The 20,251-nt window shown below is 43.4% G+C and overlaps 9 protein-coding genes across 9 annotated transcripts; 1 reads left to right on the forward strand and 8 right to left on the reverse strand.

The window, feature by feature from the left end:
- Positions 1–381: 381 nt before the first annotated feature.
- On the reverse strand, positions 382–576 carry SS1G_12789 (predicted protein; the record flags this gene model as incomplete). Its single annotated transcript, XM_001586162.1, has 1 exon — positions 382–576. The coding sequence occupies one exon, from the start codon at positions 574–576 to the stop codon at positions 382–384; it is 195 nt and encodes a 64-aa protein (XP_001586212.1).
- Positions 577–1,871: 1,295 nt separating this feature from the next.
- Positions 1,872–2,650, reverse strand: SS1G_12790 (hypothetical protein; the record flags this gene model as incomplete). Its single annotated transcript, XM_001586163.1, has 2 exons — positions 1,872–1,877; positions 2,054–2,650. The coding sequence occupies 2 exons, from the start codon at positions 2,648–2,650 to the stop codon at positions 1,872–1,874; spliced, it is 603 nt and encodes a 200-aa protein (XP_001586213.1).
- Positions 2,651–3,345: 695 nt separating this feature from the next.
- SS1G_12791 (hypothetical protein) lies at positions 3,346–5,047 on the reverse strand (the record flags this gene model as incomplete). Its single annotated transcript, XM_001586164.1, has 2 exons — positions 3,346–4,839; positions 4,907–5,047. The coding sequence occupies 2 exons, from the start codon at positions 5,045–5,047 to the stop codon at positions 3,346–3,348; spliced, it is 1,635 nt and encodes a 544-aa protein (XP_001586214.1).
- Positions 5,048–5,603: 556 nt separating this feature from the next.
- On the reverse strand, positions 5,604–6,866 carry SS1G_12792 (hypothetical protein; the record flags this gene model as incomplete). Its single annotated transcript, XM_001586165.1, has 3 exons — positions 5,604–6,282; positions 6,528–6,679; positions 6,792–6,866. The coding sequence occupies 3 exons, from the start codon at positions 6,864–6,866 to the stop codon at positions 5,604–5,606; spliced, it is 906 nt and encodes a 301-aa protein (XP_001586215.1).
- Positions 6,867–7,456: 590 nt separating this feature from the next.
- SS1G_12793 (conserved hypothetical protein) lies at positions 7,457–8,739 on the reverse strand (the record flags this gene model as incomplete). The annotated part of the gene is made up of 3 exons (XM_001586166.1): positions 7,457–7,617; positions 7,671–8,573; positions 8,643–8,739. The coding sequence occupies 3 exons, from the start codon at positions 8,737–8,739 to the stop codon at positions 7,457–7,459; spliced, it is 1,161 nt and encodes a 386-aa protein (XP_001586216.1).
- A 549-nt stretch (positions 8,740–9,288) lies between these two features.
- On the reverse strand, positions 9,289–10,660 carry SS1G_12794 (hypothetical protein; the record flags this gene model as incomplete). Its single annotated transcript, XM_001586167.1, has 3 exons — positions 9,289–9,353; positions 9,407–10,545; positions 10,599–10,660. 3 exons carry the CDS (start codon positions 10,658–10,660, stop codon positions 9,289–9,291), a joined length of 1,266 nt encoding a protein of 421 aa, XP_001586217.1.
- A 1,541-nt stretch (positions 10,661–12,201) lies between these two features.
- On the forward strand, positions 12,202–16,852 carry SS1G_12795 (hypothetical protein; the record flags this gene model as incomplete). Its single annotated transcript, XM_001586168.1, has 5 exons — positions 12,202–12,416; positions 12,466–12,609; positions 13,069–13,798; positions 14,098–15,450; positions 15,755–16,852. 5 exons carry the CDS (start codon positions 12,202–12,204, stop codon positions 16,850–16,852), a joined length of 3,540 nt encoding a protein of 1,179 aa, XP_001586218.1.
- A 652-nt stretch (positions 16,853–17,504) lies between these two features.
- On the reverse strand, positions 17,505–18,717 carry SS1G_12796 (hypothetical protein; the record flags this gene model as incomplete). Its single annotated transcript, XM_001586169.1, has 2 exons — positions 17,505–18,259; positions 18,354–18,717. The coding sequence occupies 2 exons, from the start codon at positions 18,715–18,717 to the stop codon at positions 17,505–17,507; spliced, it is 1,119 nt and encodes a 372-aa protein (XP_001586219.1).
- Positions 18,718–19,257: 540 nt separating this feature from the next.
- On the reverse strand, positions 19,258–20,060 carry SS1G_12797 (hypothetical protein; the record flags this gene model as incomplete). The annotated part of the gene is made up of 2 exons (XM_001586170.1): positions 19,258–19,432; positions 19,501–20,060. The coding sequence occupies 2 exons, from the start codon at positions 20,058–20,060 to the stop codon at positions 19,258–19,260; spliced, it is 735 nt and encodes a 244-aa protein (XP_001586220.1).
- Between the last annotated feature and the right edge of the window lie 191 nt (positions 20,061–20,251).

Below are 20,251 nucleotides of genomic sequence, written 5' to 3' on the forward strand. Positions count from 1 at the left end.
TCCAAGCGCGGTTAAATCATTTGTGGGAACGTCGTTATTGCTAGGTAGTACCATTCTTCCTGAAATACGTGCTACTAGGAGGAACTTTGGCCTCATGACTCGTACAGTGGGAAGGGCCACCAGGGCCACAAGGTGGTGCGGCTGTGGCAATCTGTCCCTGAGCAGGAAGATTGCCATCTAACCGAGCCAGGCGTGGATGTAAATCTATCCATGTCTTTCGCTGCAATATATGTCATACCACATATCACCACTACCCACCAAATAAACAGAAAAAGGGGAATCATCAGAATCCACCTAATTAAGCTTGTGATGCCTGCACGAGAAGGAGGGAATGGTTGTGTGAAGCTACCACGGTTTAAGCCACCATAGTAAACACCACCGTCACTTTCCACCCATCTCCTCTCTTCTCTCTTGATTGTGAATTACTGAATGCATATCGTATATTAGACCGATTTCATGCTGGGTGAAAGTTCGGCCTTCGAGGAAATCGGGTACGTCATCTTTTAGATTTTCGATGAGTTCACCTAGTTGTGCATTCGGTGATAAATATTCTTCGCGACGAAATCTTTTGGACATTTTGACTTTTGTGTAAGAAGTTGCTCGATCAAGGTAATGCTTGTGAGGTCGCGCGTGTATATATATTATGCGTAATAATAAAAACCAAATCTTGCAGGTTCTTTATTATATATCCTTTGTTAGTACAGTCAAACATTCTTTATCTCAACAAAGCTTACTGGTTGAAATTTGAGGCGACTACAGTGCGCGCTAATTTTTTTGACGGTTTGATCTGGGAAATTTGAAAGAACATCTGCGACAAATCAACTGTGCGGGCGAGAGTAACCTAACGCAGCATCGCAGCCTCGCAGCCCAGAAAATCGAGCTTTACCATATATTACGGGTTTGGAATTTCAAAATTTGCTGAAATAGTCACACAGCGCTCTATTTCTCACACGTCAGTGACCAATTTAAATAAGAAGCACCTTAAATCCGCTCACTCCGCTCATCGACCAAAAGTAAATATCGGTACATCATATTACACGCCTCATAGAGAGCCGCACCACTAGCGAACTTTAGCCCCTTCCATTTTGCTATAAATAGCTCTCTCTATTCACAGTAGGACAATCAAAAACGAAAACAAAATACCAAAATAGTATTACTCAATTCCTAGCGTATCATCAAAGTGAAAACCCTAGTAAGATTGTACCATACACCCAGTACAAGTGCAGCCAGTATTACCGTCTCCCTACTGAATTCAATAACATGAGCATTGAAATTTAAGCAATACGATTAGAACCAAAAATAAAGCAATAATGAAATAAAATAAAATAAAATAATTCAAAGCCCCTCCTCCTCCTCCTCCTCTTAAATTCATCATTATATATACCCTTAACCTCAAACCCACCAGAACAGAAGCCAACAACTCTCACCTCCTACCTCCTACCTCCCACCCCCTTCAAACCATACCTACACACTAATAACCACAGCAAATACAACAACATTTACACACCGATCTAATATTACAAAATCAAATTAATTAGATTAATCTTATATATATATAAATCTTTCCTCCATCCCTAAGATAAATAGAAATAAAATAAAATAAAATAAACCATCTGATTATAAAACTGTCAACATTGTAAGAATCCACTAGGATATTTTTATTTACTTTGTAAGATCTTAATATAATCTTAGATATATATGTATATATATATCAATACTACGGAAATATAAACTATAAATTATATATAATCTCACCTAGTCAGATATTGATATTGATATTAGAGCATCAGAGGTAGAGAAAGGAAATAAATTTAGATGAAAGGTATATATTTACATTCTTTTAAGTCTTATGAAGAATAGTGTATCAAAAATTAGTTCTATATATGATGCCTTTTAGAATATAACATAGAAAGAACTTGAAAAGAAATTGAACTAGAATCTACAGAGTTATATACAACTTAGTTTTAGACAGAAAGCCCTTGAAGGATCAAGATCAACTCTATATCCAGGACAATGATAATTAACCACATCCAAAATCACAATGTTAACTCACTTTCACAGCATTCCCCTTTCCCACAGCATCCACGCCCAAAATCCTCATCCCACCTTCATCATCCCAAGCAATCCTCCCCTCAATCGCAGCCCTCATCATTTCCTCCCCAGCAACCTCTTTCTCCCCCGTAAACGGATCCCACCCAAAACCCTCTTTTAACCACATCCATCTCAAGAAGGCCCTTAGCTCTTTATCTTCTGGAGCAACTCTCATCCATTCCGGCTGAAACCCTTCTTCATGGTTACCCTCGCCATTCCATCCTTCTGCTTTGCCTAATAGGATGTCGCGACAAAAGATGCGCCAACTGTCTAGTGCGTAGGGCCCTTGAGTCATGTGTCCAATTTCCCACGCTGTACGCGGGTCTTCGGATTCCTCGGGAAGGACTTCACTTTTCCTGACGTCACGACCTAGACCTTTGGTGGGGTAATCGTGGACTGCGTAGCGTTTAGATCTAACGGGCGGATTTTCGCAGAATGTTTTAGCATAAGCTTGGTAAGTTGCTGCACGTTGGTTTTGTAAACCGAGATGCCGAATCACTGAAACGATGTTTTCTTTCGGGGCATCGACAAGTGATTGTGGGGTAGGATATTGTTCCATTAAAGTGTAGAACACTGGTATGGCATGTTTACCATGAGTGCGATTGAGAAATGTGACGGCTATGAGAAGGCGAAATGGATCATGGGCAAGCTTCTCTTGAATGAGTCCAAAATGAGGTGCGGACAGGGGTGGAAAAGGGATGCATGAAATTATGCCAGTGGGACGCTTTTTAGGGGATTCCTTCTTTGGCGATGCATTGTTGATAGAAGCTTCTACTTGCAATGATACTGATTTCCTCGATTTGGAAGGAGTGGGAGCTAGTGATGTAAAATAAGGCGAATGTGCAGGCGGCCTTTGTTTTTTGCCCGATCTCAGAAGACTAGGAACATCAACTTCAATCGTATCAAACTCGCTGTTATCCGAGGCTAGAAAGGGGTGATCGGTTATGCTTAGCTCAGATAATGCCGAGGAGTCACTCTCGTCAATATTGAGACTGAGGGCCTCTGTCTGTCTTTGGATAGGTAGTTCCGTATTGTCAAATAATTGTAGCGTATTCGAATGCGTTTCAAAATCAGAATTAGAATTTAACTGGGATACGCAGGTGATGGATTCGTAAACATCTTCATCGTCGTCATTGGTCCTAGAAGTCCTGTCTCCTCCTCCCAACTTATCATCCGTGTTTTCAACCATGTCGCCGCTATGGTGACTCAAACTAATATCCAGAAGTTGACTACCACTCGTAGACTCTGGCCCTTCTACGAGTGGTTGGCTTTTGCTGATCTTCTGGTATTCCTAGCCGGAGAATCGAGTCCAGGTGCCGATGCAAGAACGGCAGCTCTAGCTTTTGGTACTCTGACACGTTTGGCTTTTGGAGATTTAGCTTCAATTGTTGCTTTGACTGGTGCCTTTCCGTTCTTTGCATTCGCCGCCTTTGTCTGTGCAGGTGATTTTGATGGTGTTTTGATATTCTGATTCTTTGATGTAAGAGGCGTGGCTGTTGGCGTCTTGACCTTTTGACTCTTAGATGAAGCAGGTGTTGTAGGCTTTGTTGGTGTTTCTTCAGCCTCTAGACGGTTATTGTTCCTGACTCTCTTTCGCGACCGCTTCTTCGCACTTGCTTCGGCCTCTGCTTCCTCCTTGGGTTCGTCAAGTTCCATTTCTTCACCTGCCGCAGGTGCAGTATCCTCCTTAAGAGCATCTTGTTCTGTTTTTTCTTCTTGACTAGCAGATGACGCTTCGTCAGCCGACACTACCTCCTCTTCTTCTTCCTTGGAATCTTCTACGGGAACTTCTGAGTCGACTTGCTCTTCTCCTACCTTCTCTTCCGAAGCTTCTTCCGGAACCTCCACTTCCTGATCCTCTGATTGCGCTGCAGCCTCGGACTGGACAGCAGGTTCGGGGCTATCTTCAATTAGATGATCAATGGCAGGATACGAAACGACGTCTGGTGCACTTGTAGCCGCTTCAGCTTCCTCTTCGGGCTCATCGTGCTCCTCAACATCATCTTGTTCGATGGCATCCTCCATAGGCACATCAGCATCTACAGTACCCCCAGCCTGAGCTACGGATGCTCTTGCAGCAGCAATCTTTGCTTCCAGACCCGTAGGCGCTACGTTTCCCTTCTTAAGATCTTTCCAGCTGCGCTTCGACTTGACTTTCTTGCTACTCTCCTCTTCTCCTAAATCAGCAACCTCTTCCTTCAACCCTTCTTCCAAACCAATAACTTGCGCCTTCAAACCCTCTCCAAAAAATTCCGAAGTCTTTGGTCCCTTTGGCTTCTTGTCCCAACTCTTCTTCGCACCTTTTCCTTTCCCATTTGCATTCCCATGTCCTCTTTTCAAATCTCTAACCTGCTTTTCCAACGCCTGAATCCTCTCCCTATCCTTTCTCTTCTGCTCTGCATCTCTCTTCTTCGCTTCTGCATCCCTCTTCTTCTCTTCCGCCCTTCTCTGTTTATCCTCTGCCTGCTGCCTCAAATTTTCCTCATGTTTCTTTGCCTTCTCTTCCATCTTTTGTTCCCTCAATATATTCATCTGTTCTTCCCTGACTCTCTTTGCCTCTGCCTTTTCCGCAGCCTTCTTCTCTCTTGCAATTGCCTCTTCTGCTTCTCGGATCACAGCAGCTGCTCTCTTGGGTTCCAGCTTTGCCTCCTTTTTTTGTCTTTTAGCTTCGCGTTCGGCCTTGAAGTCGCGTTTGCGTTTGTTGCTACCGGTAGCTTTCTCAGCATCGATTGATGCACTGGTTTCATTCTGATGAAAGAGTTTAGCTATTTTCCAAAATGCTATCATGGTAAATGTGAGGTTTTGCCAAAAATACCTCGTTTTGAGAAGCTTCTGCAGAAAGAGATTCTCCCTTTTCCGCTTCACCGGCCTTGCCATTCGTCATTACCACATCATTGGCTTTCTTTCCCATTCCAGCTGGTGAACCCGCTGCTTGAGTACTGCTTCGTTTCGGCATATCTTCAATGGTTTCGTGTATTTGATTTTGATACACCGATTGATAACACGATTAGCAACTGGAGGTTATTTCTCAAATTTTTGTCCAAAAAAGGACGAGAAAAGGCTCGCAAATGGTTTTGGATTAAGAGTAACGAATGCCACAAGGAAAAAAAAGTTCCCGAGAGGACTCGAAAATCTGGGGTAGCAACTTTTTTTTTTATTAGCGAGGTTTTTTTGCTGTCCTAGGGGTCCACTGAAAACGCTAGCATTATTTGGCATACCATCTGGACAGCAGATACGTATGACTTGATATCAGGAGATTTTTGGTAGTTGCAGGAGTTGTAACTTCACGAGTCATCATCGCAGAGTCCCTGTAAATATTTTCAAAGGTCAAATGGAAATTGGGACACATCTATTTTGCAACCACTCTTGAGCGTTTCGCTTCCCAAGTGAAGCTTTTATCTACCATCCTCGTTTAACACTTCTCCTTTGTACAATTCTTGCAGTAAGATAAAACTAGTAGCACATTTATTTCCTGCCCTTCGCTCCCCCATTAAACAAAAGAAATTGAGAATCTAGTGATGTTTAGGACCGCTGTTAGAAACGGGTGGGTTGTACATGATCTTTCTTGTCTTGATAGGGGACCACTTGTAACGCTTGACCCAGATACTCAATGCAAAAAGCATAGATCCAATAACCAACACCTTCATACCCATCTTCTTTCGTTGATCCATCTCGGGTTCGGCTGACCAGTTGAGGAATTCGACGACATCTTTGGCCATCTGTGATGCCGATGCTGGTGTACCATCTTCATATTCAACGAGGTCGTTGTAGAGAACACGAGCCATAGCAATACCGGTACCTGGGAAATATGGGTTGAAGTTGAGTCCTTCTGGGACCTTGGCTCCTGCTGGAACTTCATCCGGGTAACCAGTCAATAAACTGAAAATATAGTTGGCACCGCCGTGTCTGGCCTTTACCATCAGACTGAGATCGGGTGGCAATGCTCCGTTATTTGCAGCACGAGCGGCTTCGTCGTTCTTGTATGGCGATGGAAGGTAATCGGAAAGTTTTCCAGGTCGCTTCTCGATTTCACCCTCATCGTTTGGCTCGCTGTCGTATTCGTTCTCTTCAGCCATAGCCTTTGCCTCATCGACTGTGTGTGTGACACCAACCAGAGCTCTGTATGGGATACGGCTCAAAGAATGGCACGAAGCGCAAACTTCTTGGTAAACTTGGAAACCTCTTCGTAGTCTATCATGTCGTTAAAACGGACCAATCTTCTTGACACAGAATGGGATTCTTACGCTTGGTGATCGAATGTTTTTGTGTATTGTTGGTGAACCCAAGGGTATTGTGTTGGATGGAGACTGGTGTCGTATCAGCATCGTATTCCAACTTAAATCCTGCTTGTCTTCTAGTCTTCATTTGATAATGCCTGAAGTTCCCGCCACTCTACAAATGTCCGACTTGATTTGGAGAGATATGTCACTACTCACCCTTCTTCAACTGGGGTCATGGCGTTTAATGGCTGGCCGTAAAGATGATAATACCAAGCGAGGGAGCCGGCTGCCACTGCGGTAGCAGCACCTGCAGCCATGTTAATGCCGAGCGGGGAGGCGGCTTCGGTGGAAGTAGTAGATGCGGCACGCTATAAGACATACATTAGCCTTAAGCTCAACACAAGGAGATGCTCATGTGGCATCACCGTCCTCGGCAGCGAAGTGGTGGGTTTATTGACTGCGGAGATGGGGGAAATGTACCTTTGTAGCGTTAATCGCATTATTCCGTACTCCCCCGAACGAGCGCGTTGAGCGCAGGCATGATCTAGCCAACATATTGAGCAAAATATGCCTTGACCTGGGATTCAGTGCAAGGTGAATTCGACAGCTCAATTGAATAATAGGATTCGAGATTGAAGTTGTGAGGTGCGGCGACAAATAGTTCGAAAACGATCCGAAAAAGAAGCTAAATTATGCCTTAGGCACAGGCTTACCACTGAACGGATTCTGATTGGTCGATAACCATTGCACGATTATTTCTCGGACGATCAATGCTACAAAATCTAAAAGTCACGCCCGGAATAGTGATGTCCATAAAATATATTATTTGCACGGTATGAGTATGATGGTGACATAGTAAATATTTAATACTTTGATTATTCCGTATTTACTCAGGTATTTTATACATTTTCATAATATCGAGTAGAGATTAGGGACTTTCTTGCTGACAAACGGTATTATGCAAAATATCATTGGCTTTTCAATTTCTAGTCATCCATGCCAAACTCAATATCGTGTTCCATTGCTTTTCAAGATCTAATTATTCAGGAAACCCTTTTCCAACCCAACTCCTTACTGGATGTATGCTTATTATATGGATCCAATTTCAATATAAACCAATTTGCTTGATATCATTCGTCCATCCCTCAATTCCTGTTTGAACCAGTCTTGAGCTCTCTTCGTTGCTTAACAGCATTCGCTAGAGTTTCAAGGACTGATTCGGTGTCATCCCATCCAATGCAAGCATCAGTGATACTCACACCGTATTGAAGGCCGGACTTTCCTTCCTTTGGCACCTTTTGTGCACCTAATTACAAAGTAAGTATAGATTTTGGAAAGGGGATAGTTAGGTGATCGTACCCTCGTTAATATTGCTTTCAATCATGACACCCATGATGGCATCCTCGCCTGCTGCAATTTGCTCCGCCAATACAGCGGCGACCTTGGGTTGATTCTTGTGGTTTTTCAATGAGTTTCCATGACTGCAATCAACCATCAATCTCTGTCTGACTCCGTTCTTCTCAAGTGCGGCCTTTGCCTCTTGAATACTCTTTGCATCATAATTGGTGCCCTTGGTACCACCTCTAAGAATAACGAAGCAGTCCTCGTTGCCAACTGTACCAACAATGGCAGCAACACCAGGCTTGGTAACTGAGAGGAAGTGATGAGGATGTCGCACGGCACCGATAGCATCAATGGCTACACCGAGACTACCATCCGTACCGTTCTTGAAACCAACCGGGAAACTCAATCCACTAGCCAATTCTCTGTGCAATTGACTCTCAGTTGTCCTAGCTCCAACAGCTCCAACACTCAATAAATCTGCCAAGAATTGTGGCGAAATAGTATCCAGCATTTCACTTGCAATTGGCATTCCTCTGGCAGTCAAGTCAACGAACAATTGTCTGCTGATTCTCAATCCTTTGTTGATCTTGAAGCTGTTGTCGATATCAGGATCATTGATGAGACCTTTCCATCCAACAGTCGTTCTTGGTTTCTCGAGGTAAGAGCGCATAACAATCAAGAGGTCATCTTCGTATTTGTTCTTGAGGGCCACGAGCTTGTCGCAATATTCGAGCGCAGCGGCAGGATCGTGAATTGAGCATGGACCGATGACTACCAGTAATCTGCCATTCTTATCCGCTCCAGTAACAATATCGACAGACTCATTGCGACCCTTCAACACTGTTGCCTTGGATTCGGGTGTTTGGGGGACTTCATGTTGAAGCAAATCGGGTGGTGTCAATGGGTTGTATCCTCGAACTGGAGGGAAGAACTGTCAGTTGCATTCATTATTTTCGAGCTGGGAGATCCCAAAGATCCAATACTTACTGCGCCAATCTTCCGTGCTATCTTTTTGGCCAACGTTCTGGTTTTCTATGTAGAAAGCCTTCAATGAGTCAGAGTAGTTTCTTGTGAAATGAGGCATCTTGGATGAATGAGAAGTATGTTTGTTTGGTAACTTACCGACATGTTGAGATAAATGTGTTTCTTTTATATTTTGGAAGATTGTTTCTCTTGCAACTGATATTTTTTATATCCAGTGTGCTGAGGTGAGATTGTTTCTTTGAGAGTTTACGATACTCGGATCCGTACGTACGAGCGGGGCAGCATAATTCATTGCGCAACAAAAGTTTTAGCCATGTGCTGGTGGGGTCAACCCCTGTAATTATTAATGCTGATCGTTGATTGGGCGGGAAACGGTGAGAATTTAGGGATGAGAACTTAATAATCAGGAATGGAACCTAGCACAATGAAGATGGAAATTTACAGACCTCCGAGGGAGGATCTCCGAAGGATCACTTAAGAAAGTGTCGGTCGGGAGAAGTCTTACGGACCCAAGGGGTTGATCTCCGAGGAAGGACGGAAAGGGGAGAGATGATGTAAGCCGTAATATTCTTCTACCTTCTAATCAAGGACTTGCGTCTATCATCTAGCTTCCACAGTAAGCCCTTGTCATGTATTGCTCTTGTAATTCTTACTCATCCGCCTTGGCCAACAAGTCCGGGATATCATCGACAGTGTTTCTGCCCTCCAAAATATCTAATAATGTTAGCACGGTTCATTTCTTGCAATATATAGAGCTAGTAACTCACCAATAACAGCAGTAAATAATGGGTATTCGCCCTCCTTTCCTCTAGACTTGAGGAACTCATTGACCTCTTTTGCGGTACTAGTTCCTTGTAACTTTTGTCCATTCAATTCCGTCCTCTCAACTTCATCAACTGGAACCCCTCTCTCAACTGCAAGCTTCGCACATCTAAAGTTTCGTCCACCACTGCAACTGGTGATCAAATCGGCAACGCCAGCACTCTCCTCGGTGAAAGTACCAGCGTGAACAGTCTCCCCAAAGAATTCCTTACCAAATTTAACCATCTCAAGAAGGCCTACTCGCATAACAGCGGCCTTTGCATTGTCTCCCCAACCACGCCCTTCAACAAATCCCGCTGCTAATGCAACAATGTTTTTAAGTGCTCCACCGAGGGAGACTCCTGCCACATCGGAAACCATCCGGACATGGAAGTAGGGACGATGGAACAATGTTTTGAACAAGGCATGATCCAACGGTGGATATTCCGATGGTACAGCCTTTAACTTTGTCTTGCTAACCCTTCCCTTGACATCTTTATGTTCTTCATCTGCCGGTGTGATGGTGAGATTGACTTGAGAGCTCGATGGGGATGGTCCAGTTGGAGTGGCAGCACGCGAGTCCATTGGAGGAGGATCGTATGCAATTGTAGTCTCACACCATTTCTCCATTGCAATCTCATTGGCAATGTTGGCACCGGAAAGTGCTCCGCAATAAATTCCTAACCCTTCACCAATCCACTCACTAAACAGACTGATCTCCGAGGCTGTCACATTCACACCCTTTATACAAGAAATTCCACGCGCGAATGGAAGGATGTGTCCTTGAAGTTGTTTGGAAATGCGTCCAATAAATTGATGGGGAAGATTGAAGATCAAAATCGAGGAGTTCGCAACTGCATCTTCAAGGGAGGGATTGGCGATGAGATTGCTTGGAAGAGTAATATTTGGCAGATACTTCACATTCTCGTGGTAATTGTTAATGATAGAGGTGAGCTTTTGAGGACTATCGTTGGAGGCATTGTAGTGTTTTGACTCCTTGGGTATCGCAACTTCCTCCTCAAACACCCACATCTGAACCTTCTCTTCAAACAAATCGGAATGTTCTTTTGTGTTCTCTGCTATGATTTTTGCAATAGTACAACCCCTAGTAGGTGTGAGAAAGAGACCGGATGTTTTATACTTCATGGGCTGACTTACCAGTTTCCAGATCCAACTACCGTAACCTTGTGCTTCGTGCTCCATGCTCCCAGGGTCGCCATTTTATTCAGTTGAGGGGTGTTGAAATGTCGAGTTGTCTGTGCGATTCTCTGGAGTGTTTGACTTGATTTTGCTGTCAATCTTATGAGCATGCACATATGTTATTGAACGGAAGAAGGAAATAGAATTGGACCAAGGGATATAAGTACATGCAAAGGGAGGCAAAGATACCAACTACTTTGAGAATATGATGCATGCTGTGATAAAATGCCTCGCTTGCTTCTATTTTGTCACTTTTGAACAGCTGACCGCCTTTTAAAGTGGTTTAGTGCAATATTGTTATCATATTGGCTCTTTTGAAATCCCATAGGAAGCTGTTTGACACGAGACGAAAATGACAGCGGAATCCAATAAGCGCGCTGAAAGTCACAGTGCTAATTCTGTGAGAAGTTCACATGGTGAAAATGACTTGACATGTGAAATCTACCTAGTAATGTTCCAACATCGCATGAATGAGTGAATGTACACAAACACAACATAGATAGGTACTTGATAGCCCAACTCGAGCATGAAAACTGCATCGGTGATCGTACAGTCTTCTCCATATTTCGTATCAGGGTTATGTTGTGATGGACTTGTATAGTACGAAATGTACTTACACATGTTATCGATATTAGGATGTTTGTCAATCGTGAGTCTTAGTCGGTAACCTTTTTAACTTGTTGTCTCGAGAATCGAAATGAATGATGAAGTTGAGGTCTACCAAGTATTTATTTATCTATCTTGCCTAGGTATCCTAATCTACCTGTCCTGTGCACTCCTCTTGTACCTTGGTTAAGCAGAGAAATACCCGACAGCCGATCCATCTGGAAATCACTTATTATTCAACCCATTTCCCAGTCTAGTAGCTGTAGACTGGGACAGTCATATCAAATTAGTTGGTGTCAGGTTAATGTAGCTATAGAAGCTTGTGTCAAAATAACCAAGCTTAAACCTTCAATACTAGGTACCTCCCCTACTAGGTATTTTAAACCATTCGGAGCGAAAGAATAATAATGGTCTAGGCCACAATGTATTTTTGGCGCCACGTACAATGACCACCTTTCGAGCAGAAAGTACCTGATTATCACTGATTTATTATGACGTATCAAATTAAGTTTATTTCATCCTAAATGCTTCAACCAGCTTTACAGCCAATAGACTTCTTAGCTTTTCTATTTTTTATTCTAAAGCCGGGTCTTTCCTATGGTGACAAGCATCTTACCCGTACCCACTCTCCCACCACTCTCCCACCACTCCAAAGGGGCCCCGCTTCCAACCTGCCCTCCACCAAACCATCCATCAACAAACACTTGGAACCTACCAAGCACTTAACCTAATGCCATTTTGCTAGCATTTTCTTCTTAAATACTCTTCCTCGTATCGTCTTTTCCGTGCATGTCCTTTTCTCTTCCTATTTTTTTCTCTTTCTTCACTTTCGTCAAGCTTTTATCATTATTTTGATTGGTGCCAGTCGTTCTTAAACCCCGCGTTCTGCCACTGCAACAGTCACTTCCAACGTATATAAAGTTGTTGGTTCTTTACAACCGTGGCCACAAAGACCATGGTTTCTAACGAAGTCTATTTACTCCCTCTCAAGGATGATGGGAGCCCTGATGTATCCGGGGGATACATCTATCTTACTCCCAAAGGCACAGAGCCAATAATTGTCCGTTTCGCTATTGAGGGGACATCCTCGATATGTCGAGAAGGCAGTCTCTGGGTAAACATCCCCGAGAAAGGTGCAGAATTTCAAAGAGACCAGTTTCGTGAATTCAAGTGAGTTTTCCCTGCAAGACTCCGTCTGCCGCAAGCACTAACTTTATAGATTGGAACCAGATTTTAATCGTACCATTGAAATATCGATACCCATTCATTCAGCTGGCGCATTCGCATTCTATACTACGTACAAAGCTCTGCCGGATCTGGATAATACAAATACCGCTACTATCGAAACTACAAAATCCCCAGTGTATTATATCGATGTTGCTCCAACCTTGAAGCTGGAAGGCAGGCAACTGCCCTTTGCCTGCGTTGTCTGTATTCTCTATCATTTCGAAATTCATGGGGAAATATCCCAAGGATTGGGAAAAACATTTGCGTGGGAATTAGTGAGAGAGGATACAAATATTGATCCCATTTCACCCCCTTTGCAAAAACCGTGGTGATTCAAACTCGCCATATAATAATAATATGACCAACTCTCATGGGACCCCGAAATGCTTCCCCAACGGCGAAAAAAGATATAAAAAAGCTGGTTAAGAGCATGGAAGGAGGATCATGGTCTCTTGGGGTTGACTGATGTAGTTTGGAACCACACTGCAAACAATAGCGCGTGGCTTCAGGAACATCCAGAGGTCGGCTACAATGTGTCGACAGCACCGTGGTTGCGTCCGGCCTTGGAATTGGATACTAAATTGCTCGAATTCAGTAAAGATCTTGCCAATCATGGTCTTCCAACGACGCTTGATTCTGTTGATGACTTGGTTAAAGTAATGGCTGGTGTCAAAACAGAGGTCATTGCTAAACTTCGTCTATGGGAATACTATGTTATTGAAATTGAAAGGGATGCCGATGCAGTTGTAGAGGCCTGGGCAGCTAACAAAATTTCATTTCCAGAGGGAGGATTTGGTGGATCAGGTTTTGGTGGTTTAGAAGCAATCAAAAATGCTTCAGTGGCAGACCAGGCGACCTTCTTGAGAGAAAAGGGAATGCTCAACACTGACAGACTGGGAGAGAGATACAGAAGGATGGTAAACCCTAAAGTTGGTGCGGCGCTGCTTACAGCTCTGTTTGGAAGATTCGAAGGCGACAAGTCAAATAGTGCCGATCGAGCAGAAGCACGAAGTCGCTTGGTTAACATCCTGGATGAAGTCAACCTTCCATATTACAAAGAATATGACGTTGATGTAGCGGAGATTCTTGATCAGCTCTTCAACCGCACCAAATATGTTCGGCTTGATGATAATGGACCAAAACTGGGCCCTATCGATGAAAAGAATCCTCTTATTGAAACTTACTTCACCAGATTACCCAAAAATTCCACTACCTCGAAGCACAATCAAGAGGACCTCGCTTTGGTGAACAATGGCTGGATTTGGGCGGCAAACGCACTTGTTGACAATGCTGGTCCCAAATCTCGCGCATACCTTCGCCGTGAAGTAATTGTCTGGGGTGATTGTGTGAAGTTGCGTTATGGAGAGTCTCGTGAAGACAGCCCCTTTTTGTGGGATTTTATGTCGGAATACACACGTCTCATGGACCAAAAATATCAGCGGGTTCTGCATGCGACATGGCCCAGTCGACACCAATACACGTCGCCGAATTCTTCTGGATGAGGCAGAAGAGTTAGACCAAATCTTTATGTGGTCTGCTAGAACTTTTTACGGGGTCGGAAGAGATGGACTACGTTTTTGTCAAACGTCTAGGTCTTAGCTCCCTCATCAGAGAGGCAATGCAGGCTTGGAGTACTGGAGAAGTCAGTCGTCTGGTCCACCGCCACGGTGGTAGACCTATCGGAAGTTTTGAAGTTGATGAAGTCTCTGGAGCAGATCAAAAGACACCCAATGGTAAAACCAATGGATCAACTTCTGGCAGAGAAATTATACGCACCATCAGATATACTCCGGTTCACGCCCTTTTCATGGACTGCACCCATGATAACGAAGTTCCTGCCCAAAAGCGTGATGCTCGAGACACTTTACCAAATGCTGCACTAGTTGCCATGTGTTCTAGTGCCATCGGTAGCGTTATGGGTTATGATGAGATTTATCCCAAGCTAGTAGAGATCGTTCATGAAACAAGATTGTACACTTCTGCTTCTTCTGAAAAAGAAGTTAAGATTGGAGCTGGCGAAGGTGGCATCGGCGGGATCAAAAAGCTTCTCAACCAAATCCATAGTATCATGGGTAAGGATGGGTACGCTGAGACATACATTCATCACGAAGATCAGTATATCACAGTTCATCGGGTGCATCCTGAATCTAGAAAAGGATACTTCCTCATCGCACATACAGCGTTCCCAGGCTATGGTAACGGAAATGGAGGTTTCAAACCAGTTCACCTTGGAGGCACTAAGGCTAGCCATCTCGGCAGCTGGATGCTTGAAGTTGACACTTCTGACGAGGCAAAGAAGGAGGCACTGGGAGATAAGAAATATCTAAGAGGATTACCTAGCAAGGTCTCCAATCTTCCCGGAGTCCGCATGGAATACAAAGACGGAGAGACAACGATTTCAGTCCGAGATAAATTTCCTCCTGGAAGTATTGCATTGTTCGAGACATGGATACCTGCTGCTGAGCATGCGACCGGTCTCGATAACTTTGTCACCTCGGGGGCTAAGGCAGCATTTTCAGAGTTGGACCTCATTGATCTAAACTTCGTTCTGTACAGGTGTGAGCCGGAAGAGCGCGATTCTAGTGAGGGCAAAGATGGAGTTTACGATATTCCTGGCCATGGGAAACTCGTATATGCTGGTTTACAAGGTTGGTGGAGCGTGCTCAAAAATATCATCAAAGACAATAACTTGGGACATCCCATGTGTAACCACTTGAGAGAAGGGCAATGGGCACTGGACTACATTATTGGCAGACTGGAAAGAATATCAAGCAAATCTGGTTATGAACGTGTACAGAAGCCAGCGATGTGGTTGAAAGAGCGTTTCGATGCTATTCGAAAAATGCCAAGCTTTTTACTCCCACGTTATTTTGGACTAGTTATTCGAACTGCTTATCGAGCTGCCTGGGAACGAAGTTTGTCACTCATGAATAAGAATGTTCGTGAAGGGCAATGGTTCTTACAAGATTTGGCCATGGTTAGCGTGCAGCAGACAGGATATGTTAAATCTGCATCCTTGTACCCCAAGAAGGCGGTGCCATCTCTAGCAGCAGGTTTACCACATTTCGCAGTTGAATGGGCCAGATGTTGGGGGCGAGATGTGTTTATTTCTGCAAGAGGGCTCTTCCTTGGTACAGGTCGCTATGATGAAGCCAGAGAGCATATTCTCGCATTCTCAAGTGTCTTGAAGCATGGCATGATACCAAACTTGTTGAGCAGTGGCAACTTACCACGTTACAATTCTCGGGATTCAATCTGGTTTATGTTACAAACCATCCAAGATTATACGAAGATTGTGCCAAATGGGATTAGATCTATTGAAAGAGAAGGTACCTCGACGCTTCTTACCTTATGATGACACATACTTTGATTCCGATGATGCAAGGGCATACTCAAAGACATCTATTCTTGAGGACATTATCCAAGAATCTTTGCAACGTCATGCATCTGGAATGTCATTTAGAGAAGCAAACGCTGGTCCCAATCTTGACATGCAAATGAGCTCCGAGGGCTTCAATATTGACATCAAGGTTGATTGGTCAACCGGACTCATATTTGGTGGTAACCAAAATAACTGCGGTACTTGGATGGACAAGATGGGTGAGAGCGAACGAGCTAAAAGCAAGGGAGTACCTGGTACACCTCGTGATGGTGCCGCTATTGAGATCACTGGTCTCTTGTATAGTACTCTTCGTTGGGTGGCTGAACTTCATGAGAAAGGAAAGTACAAGTATGCCGGCGTCAGTACTTCAGATCCATCTATGCAGGTCATCACTTTCTCAGATTGGGCGAACAAAATCAAGGAGAATTTCGAACGTTGTTACTATGTTCCATTGGACTCTAAGGACGACGCGAAGTATGATGTGAACACTTCTATCGTCAATCGAAGAGGTATTTACAAGGATTTGTACAAATCTGGTAAAGAGTATGAAGACTATCAGCTGCGAGCAAACTTCCCAATTGCCATGACGGTGGCCCCAGAGCTATTTGACGATACACATGCACTTAATGCTTTGTTCCTTGCAGATAAGGTTCTTCGTGGCCCTACTGGTATGGCAACTCTTGATCCTGCAGATCTTAATTACCGACCATATTACATCAATTCCGAAGATAGTGATGACTTCGCAACTTCAAAGGGAAGAAATTATCACCAGGGTCCAGAGTGGTTGTGGCCAACTGGTTTCTTCTTGAGAGCCTTATTGAAATTTGATCTCAAGAGAAGAAAGACTCCAGCGGCTAAGACCGAAGCTTTTCAACAGATTACTCGCAGGTTAGCAGGCTGCAAGGAGGCTATTGTTAGCAGTGACTGGGCAGGATTAACAGAATTGACAAACAAAGATGGTTCTTATTGTGCCGATTCGGTATATTGTATTCTCTGATTTGTATGATATATGCTAATATGATTATAGTCACCAACGCAAGCATGGAGTGCTGGTTGTTTAATCGATTTGTACCATGATGCAGCACAATATGACGTTTCTCAATTATCGAAATAGATCACAGGACGGATTATGAGAAAAGTTAAGGGCAATTGGATGGTAGTAATGGCGCATGGGGCTGCGGGTCATGAATGAAGAAATGAAGAATTGCAATTTTATGTTGGGCGTGATAATTATAGGATGATTCTTTATGCGAAAAAGCGAGCGTGTGAAAATGGGGACGGCTATTGGTAGATAAGACAGTTTTGAGCGTAGAAAATTGTTAAAGTTTTGGTTGGTTTGCAATGTTCTTCTAAATGAGTTGTGCAAATCTAAATTACAACTCCAACCTGCTTTCGTCATTTCCCCTTACAACCTCAACCTCCTTCACAAACTGGCACCATCAATCATCACTATCACCAACTTTCAATTGTGTTACACAAATCAGGACGTTGCATTGCTTAAGGATGTGAATATTTGGATCTTTCCTGAGTCCAAGTGAATCTCAAAATTACCACCAAATCCTTGCTTTTGTGCAGCCACAGTCCCAGAGGTGAAAAAAAGAAACCTGAAAGAGAACCTAAATTCTACTCCACCCATATGACTCGCCACTTCAACTTGCATCATTAGACACCGTCTCCGCATTCAACATCCTCCCAAACACCTCCTCAGAATGTTCCAAAAGCCACTTCCCCTCCTCCTGCTCAAGATACCGAGTCAAAACCTCACTCTCCTCGCACGCTTCATCTTCCTCATTAATCCTATACACACCATTTCCACGTCCATCTTTCATAATCATTGATCTCACAACCGAGAGTTTCCAAGCTGGTGGACATTCTGCTAATCCTGCCACTTTGCCTTCATCTCTTTTTTCTTTTCCGGGAGGATATCGAACACTTGTTGCTAGGAAGATGATACGTTCTGCTATTTCTTCTGTGGGGATGCAGATGAAGTATTTAAATAATGGGGGCATAGTCCATTTGAGAACTGTAGCCGGATACCATGAGATTCCCTGGATGGGGTTCATCATGCGATCCCAAGTATCGTAGTTTATGATCCCTGGGAAAACATTAATGTAAGTGATTTCTGGGTGCGTTTTGGCGTATTCGGAGAATAGGAGGGAGGTGGCATGGTTGATTGATCCGGTATCCAGATACTTTTTACTTGAATCGAGTGTTTCGAAGTAGGTTGGACTGTCATTTCCAGGTAGTAGGAGTGAAATGACTCGCGGGCAATGACTTTTGGAAAGAAGAGGAAGAAGGTTGCCGATGAAGCGTTGGCGAATGTAGAATTGAAGTGCTATGTCAAATGGGATACCTCCACGTGCATCTTCATCTGACAGATGGCTTTCTTCATAAGCACTGCAATCTGCAGGTACGGGATCAGCTTAATGAAATCCTATTCCGTATGGTATATTGGTGGGAGAAAAGTTTCGAATATATGAAGAAAGGGTGAAGATTACCTTTTCCCCGAGGAAATCTCATAAATCCACAACTCATAACTAATAAATCCACATATCCTTCCACTATCCAAATCTCGTCGCATACCCTATCAACCTCGGACAAAATTCCTATTCGCACATTGAAAGTTTTATAAGAGCCAGCCGGATTAATATTTTCCAATTCCTCAACAAAAGACGAAATGGCTTTTTCTTCAAGGACGAAGCTATCAATTATGTATATCTTCGGCGCATTCCCATATTTAGCAAAACTGCGAATGATAGCGCGTTCAAACTCATGAGATGCGCCTACAAATACAGATACAAGACCCGAGGGAGGAATTCGAATCGATTGATTGGATTCGATTACTTGGCTAAGCTTGACCATTTTGACATTAAGTTACTGGACTTGAAAATTGAGTTGAAGAAAAATATAAGTTCATATGATGACCAAGTCGCTGCAATTGCAGACACTTGTTCGAAACCAAGCTGATGTTACATGTTCATCATGTGGAAGAAGATTGCCACAAGGTTGCATAGACAATTGGGGGCTGAATCCGGGATGTGCTTCCGAATCCCATCTGGACAGTTTTTCAAGGCTGTGCGACATATTGAGATGATGCGATACGCCGGCGCTGTACACTGAAGATTTCCGATTTAATCGATATGTGATAATGCATGTAAATGGAATTGATGATTGGAAGGTGGTATATGGAGCTCAGCTGGCTTAGCAAGCCACACTAATGTGCCGCATGCTTACAGGCTTCTCTACGAGATGTAGTATGGCGAGTAGTGATTTTTTATCATGATATGTTGATTCCTCATTTGTAAGTATAAAGATAACATTACAAAAAACCAATTTTGTATATCTGTATGCATCTTTCTATCCAAAAAAAAAAGAAAATCCATCTAAGGTTATGATGATCGTCTATTCTCCCTTGATATTGTTAGGTGTGCTCCTATATTGAGCACCCTGCAAACCATTAACTCTTCCATAAAGCCACTTAAGCATTGCCGTACTTCCAGTCATTGTCAATGCAGCGCTAGTAAATAAAATAACTCTTTGTATTGTGTCAAGTTGTCCGAATAATGGGTATGGGTAACTAGATATTGATATTAGTACTCATCACACTTCTCGTCAGACGTGAACGCTCGGCTATATGATACTCACAATCCATTATACTTATGACACTGTTCCACCCAAGCCCAATATGCAACTGCTAAAGTCGATGAAAGGCCCATAGCAGGCAGTGCATTGATAGTCCATGGCGGACTCAAAAACAGGAGATCAATGGTCAGCAAGATAGCTGGCATAGCATGAAACCCCACATCAGCGTATGGGCTAATAACAATCTCGGGAGGCATCAAAAGCTTCTTATCAATAGCCGAAATTCCCCAATAAAAAACAGATATCAAAACTTCGAGAGGGGCGGAGCATAATGAGAGAGAGTTTTTGATCAGGAAAAGTTTTGAGGAGAGAGTGATGTCGGAGAGGAGACCGAAAACAAAAGTAAGAAACGCTAGAGTAAGACCAATGATGGTGAGATATTGGAAGTGCCAGCCATAGGAAGAGTTAACGAATGTTGGAAAGTCGAAGAGGTATTTATAGGATAGAAAGAAGGAAGTAAGTCCAATGAGATGGATGAGAGCTGAGATTGTTGGAGATGGGGAAGGGAGGCGTTGAAGAGGATGGCGTGAAGTGAGCTTGTTGGCGGCAGAAATAGAACCCATGGTGTAGGATTCTTGAAGTTCTTAACGTTGACAAATAAAAATGTATACTTATACTTGGGTACCTGGGTACCTAATACCCAAAATATATGTTGAACTAAAACTGGTGACGTCGATGTGGAGTAGCAGCTAGACTTAGGTAAGGCTACCCAGCCTTGTTTTATCATAGAAACGCGCTAGTGCGCATCAGCCTC

Source organism: Sclerotinia sclerotiorum, genomic scaffold (assembly GCF_000146945.2).
Source record: "Sclerotinia sclerotiorum 1980 UF-70 scaffold_22 genomic scaffold, whole genome shotgun sequence".
In the NCBI taxonomy this organism is placed as follows: Eukaryota; Fungi; Ascomycota; class Leotiomycetes; order Helotiales; family Sclerotiniaceae; genus Sclerotinia; species Sclerotinia sclerotiorum.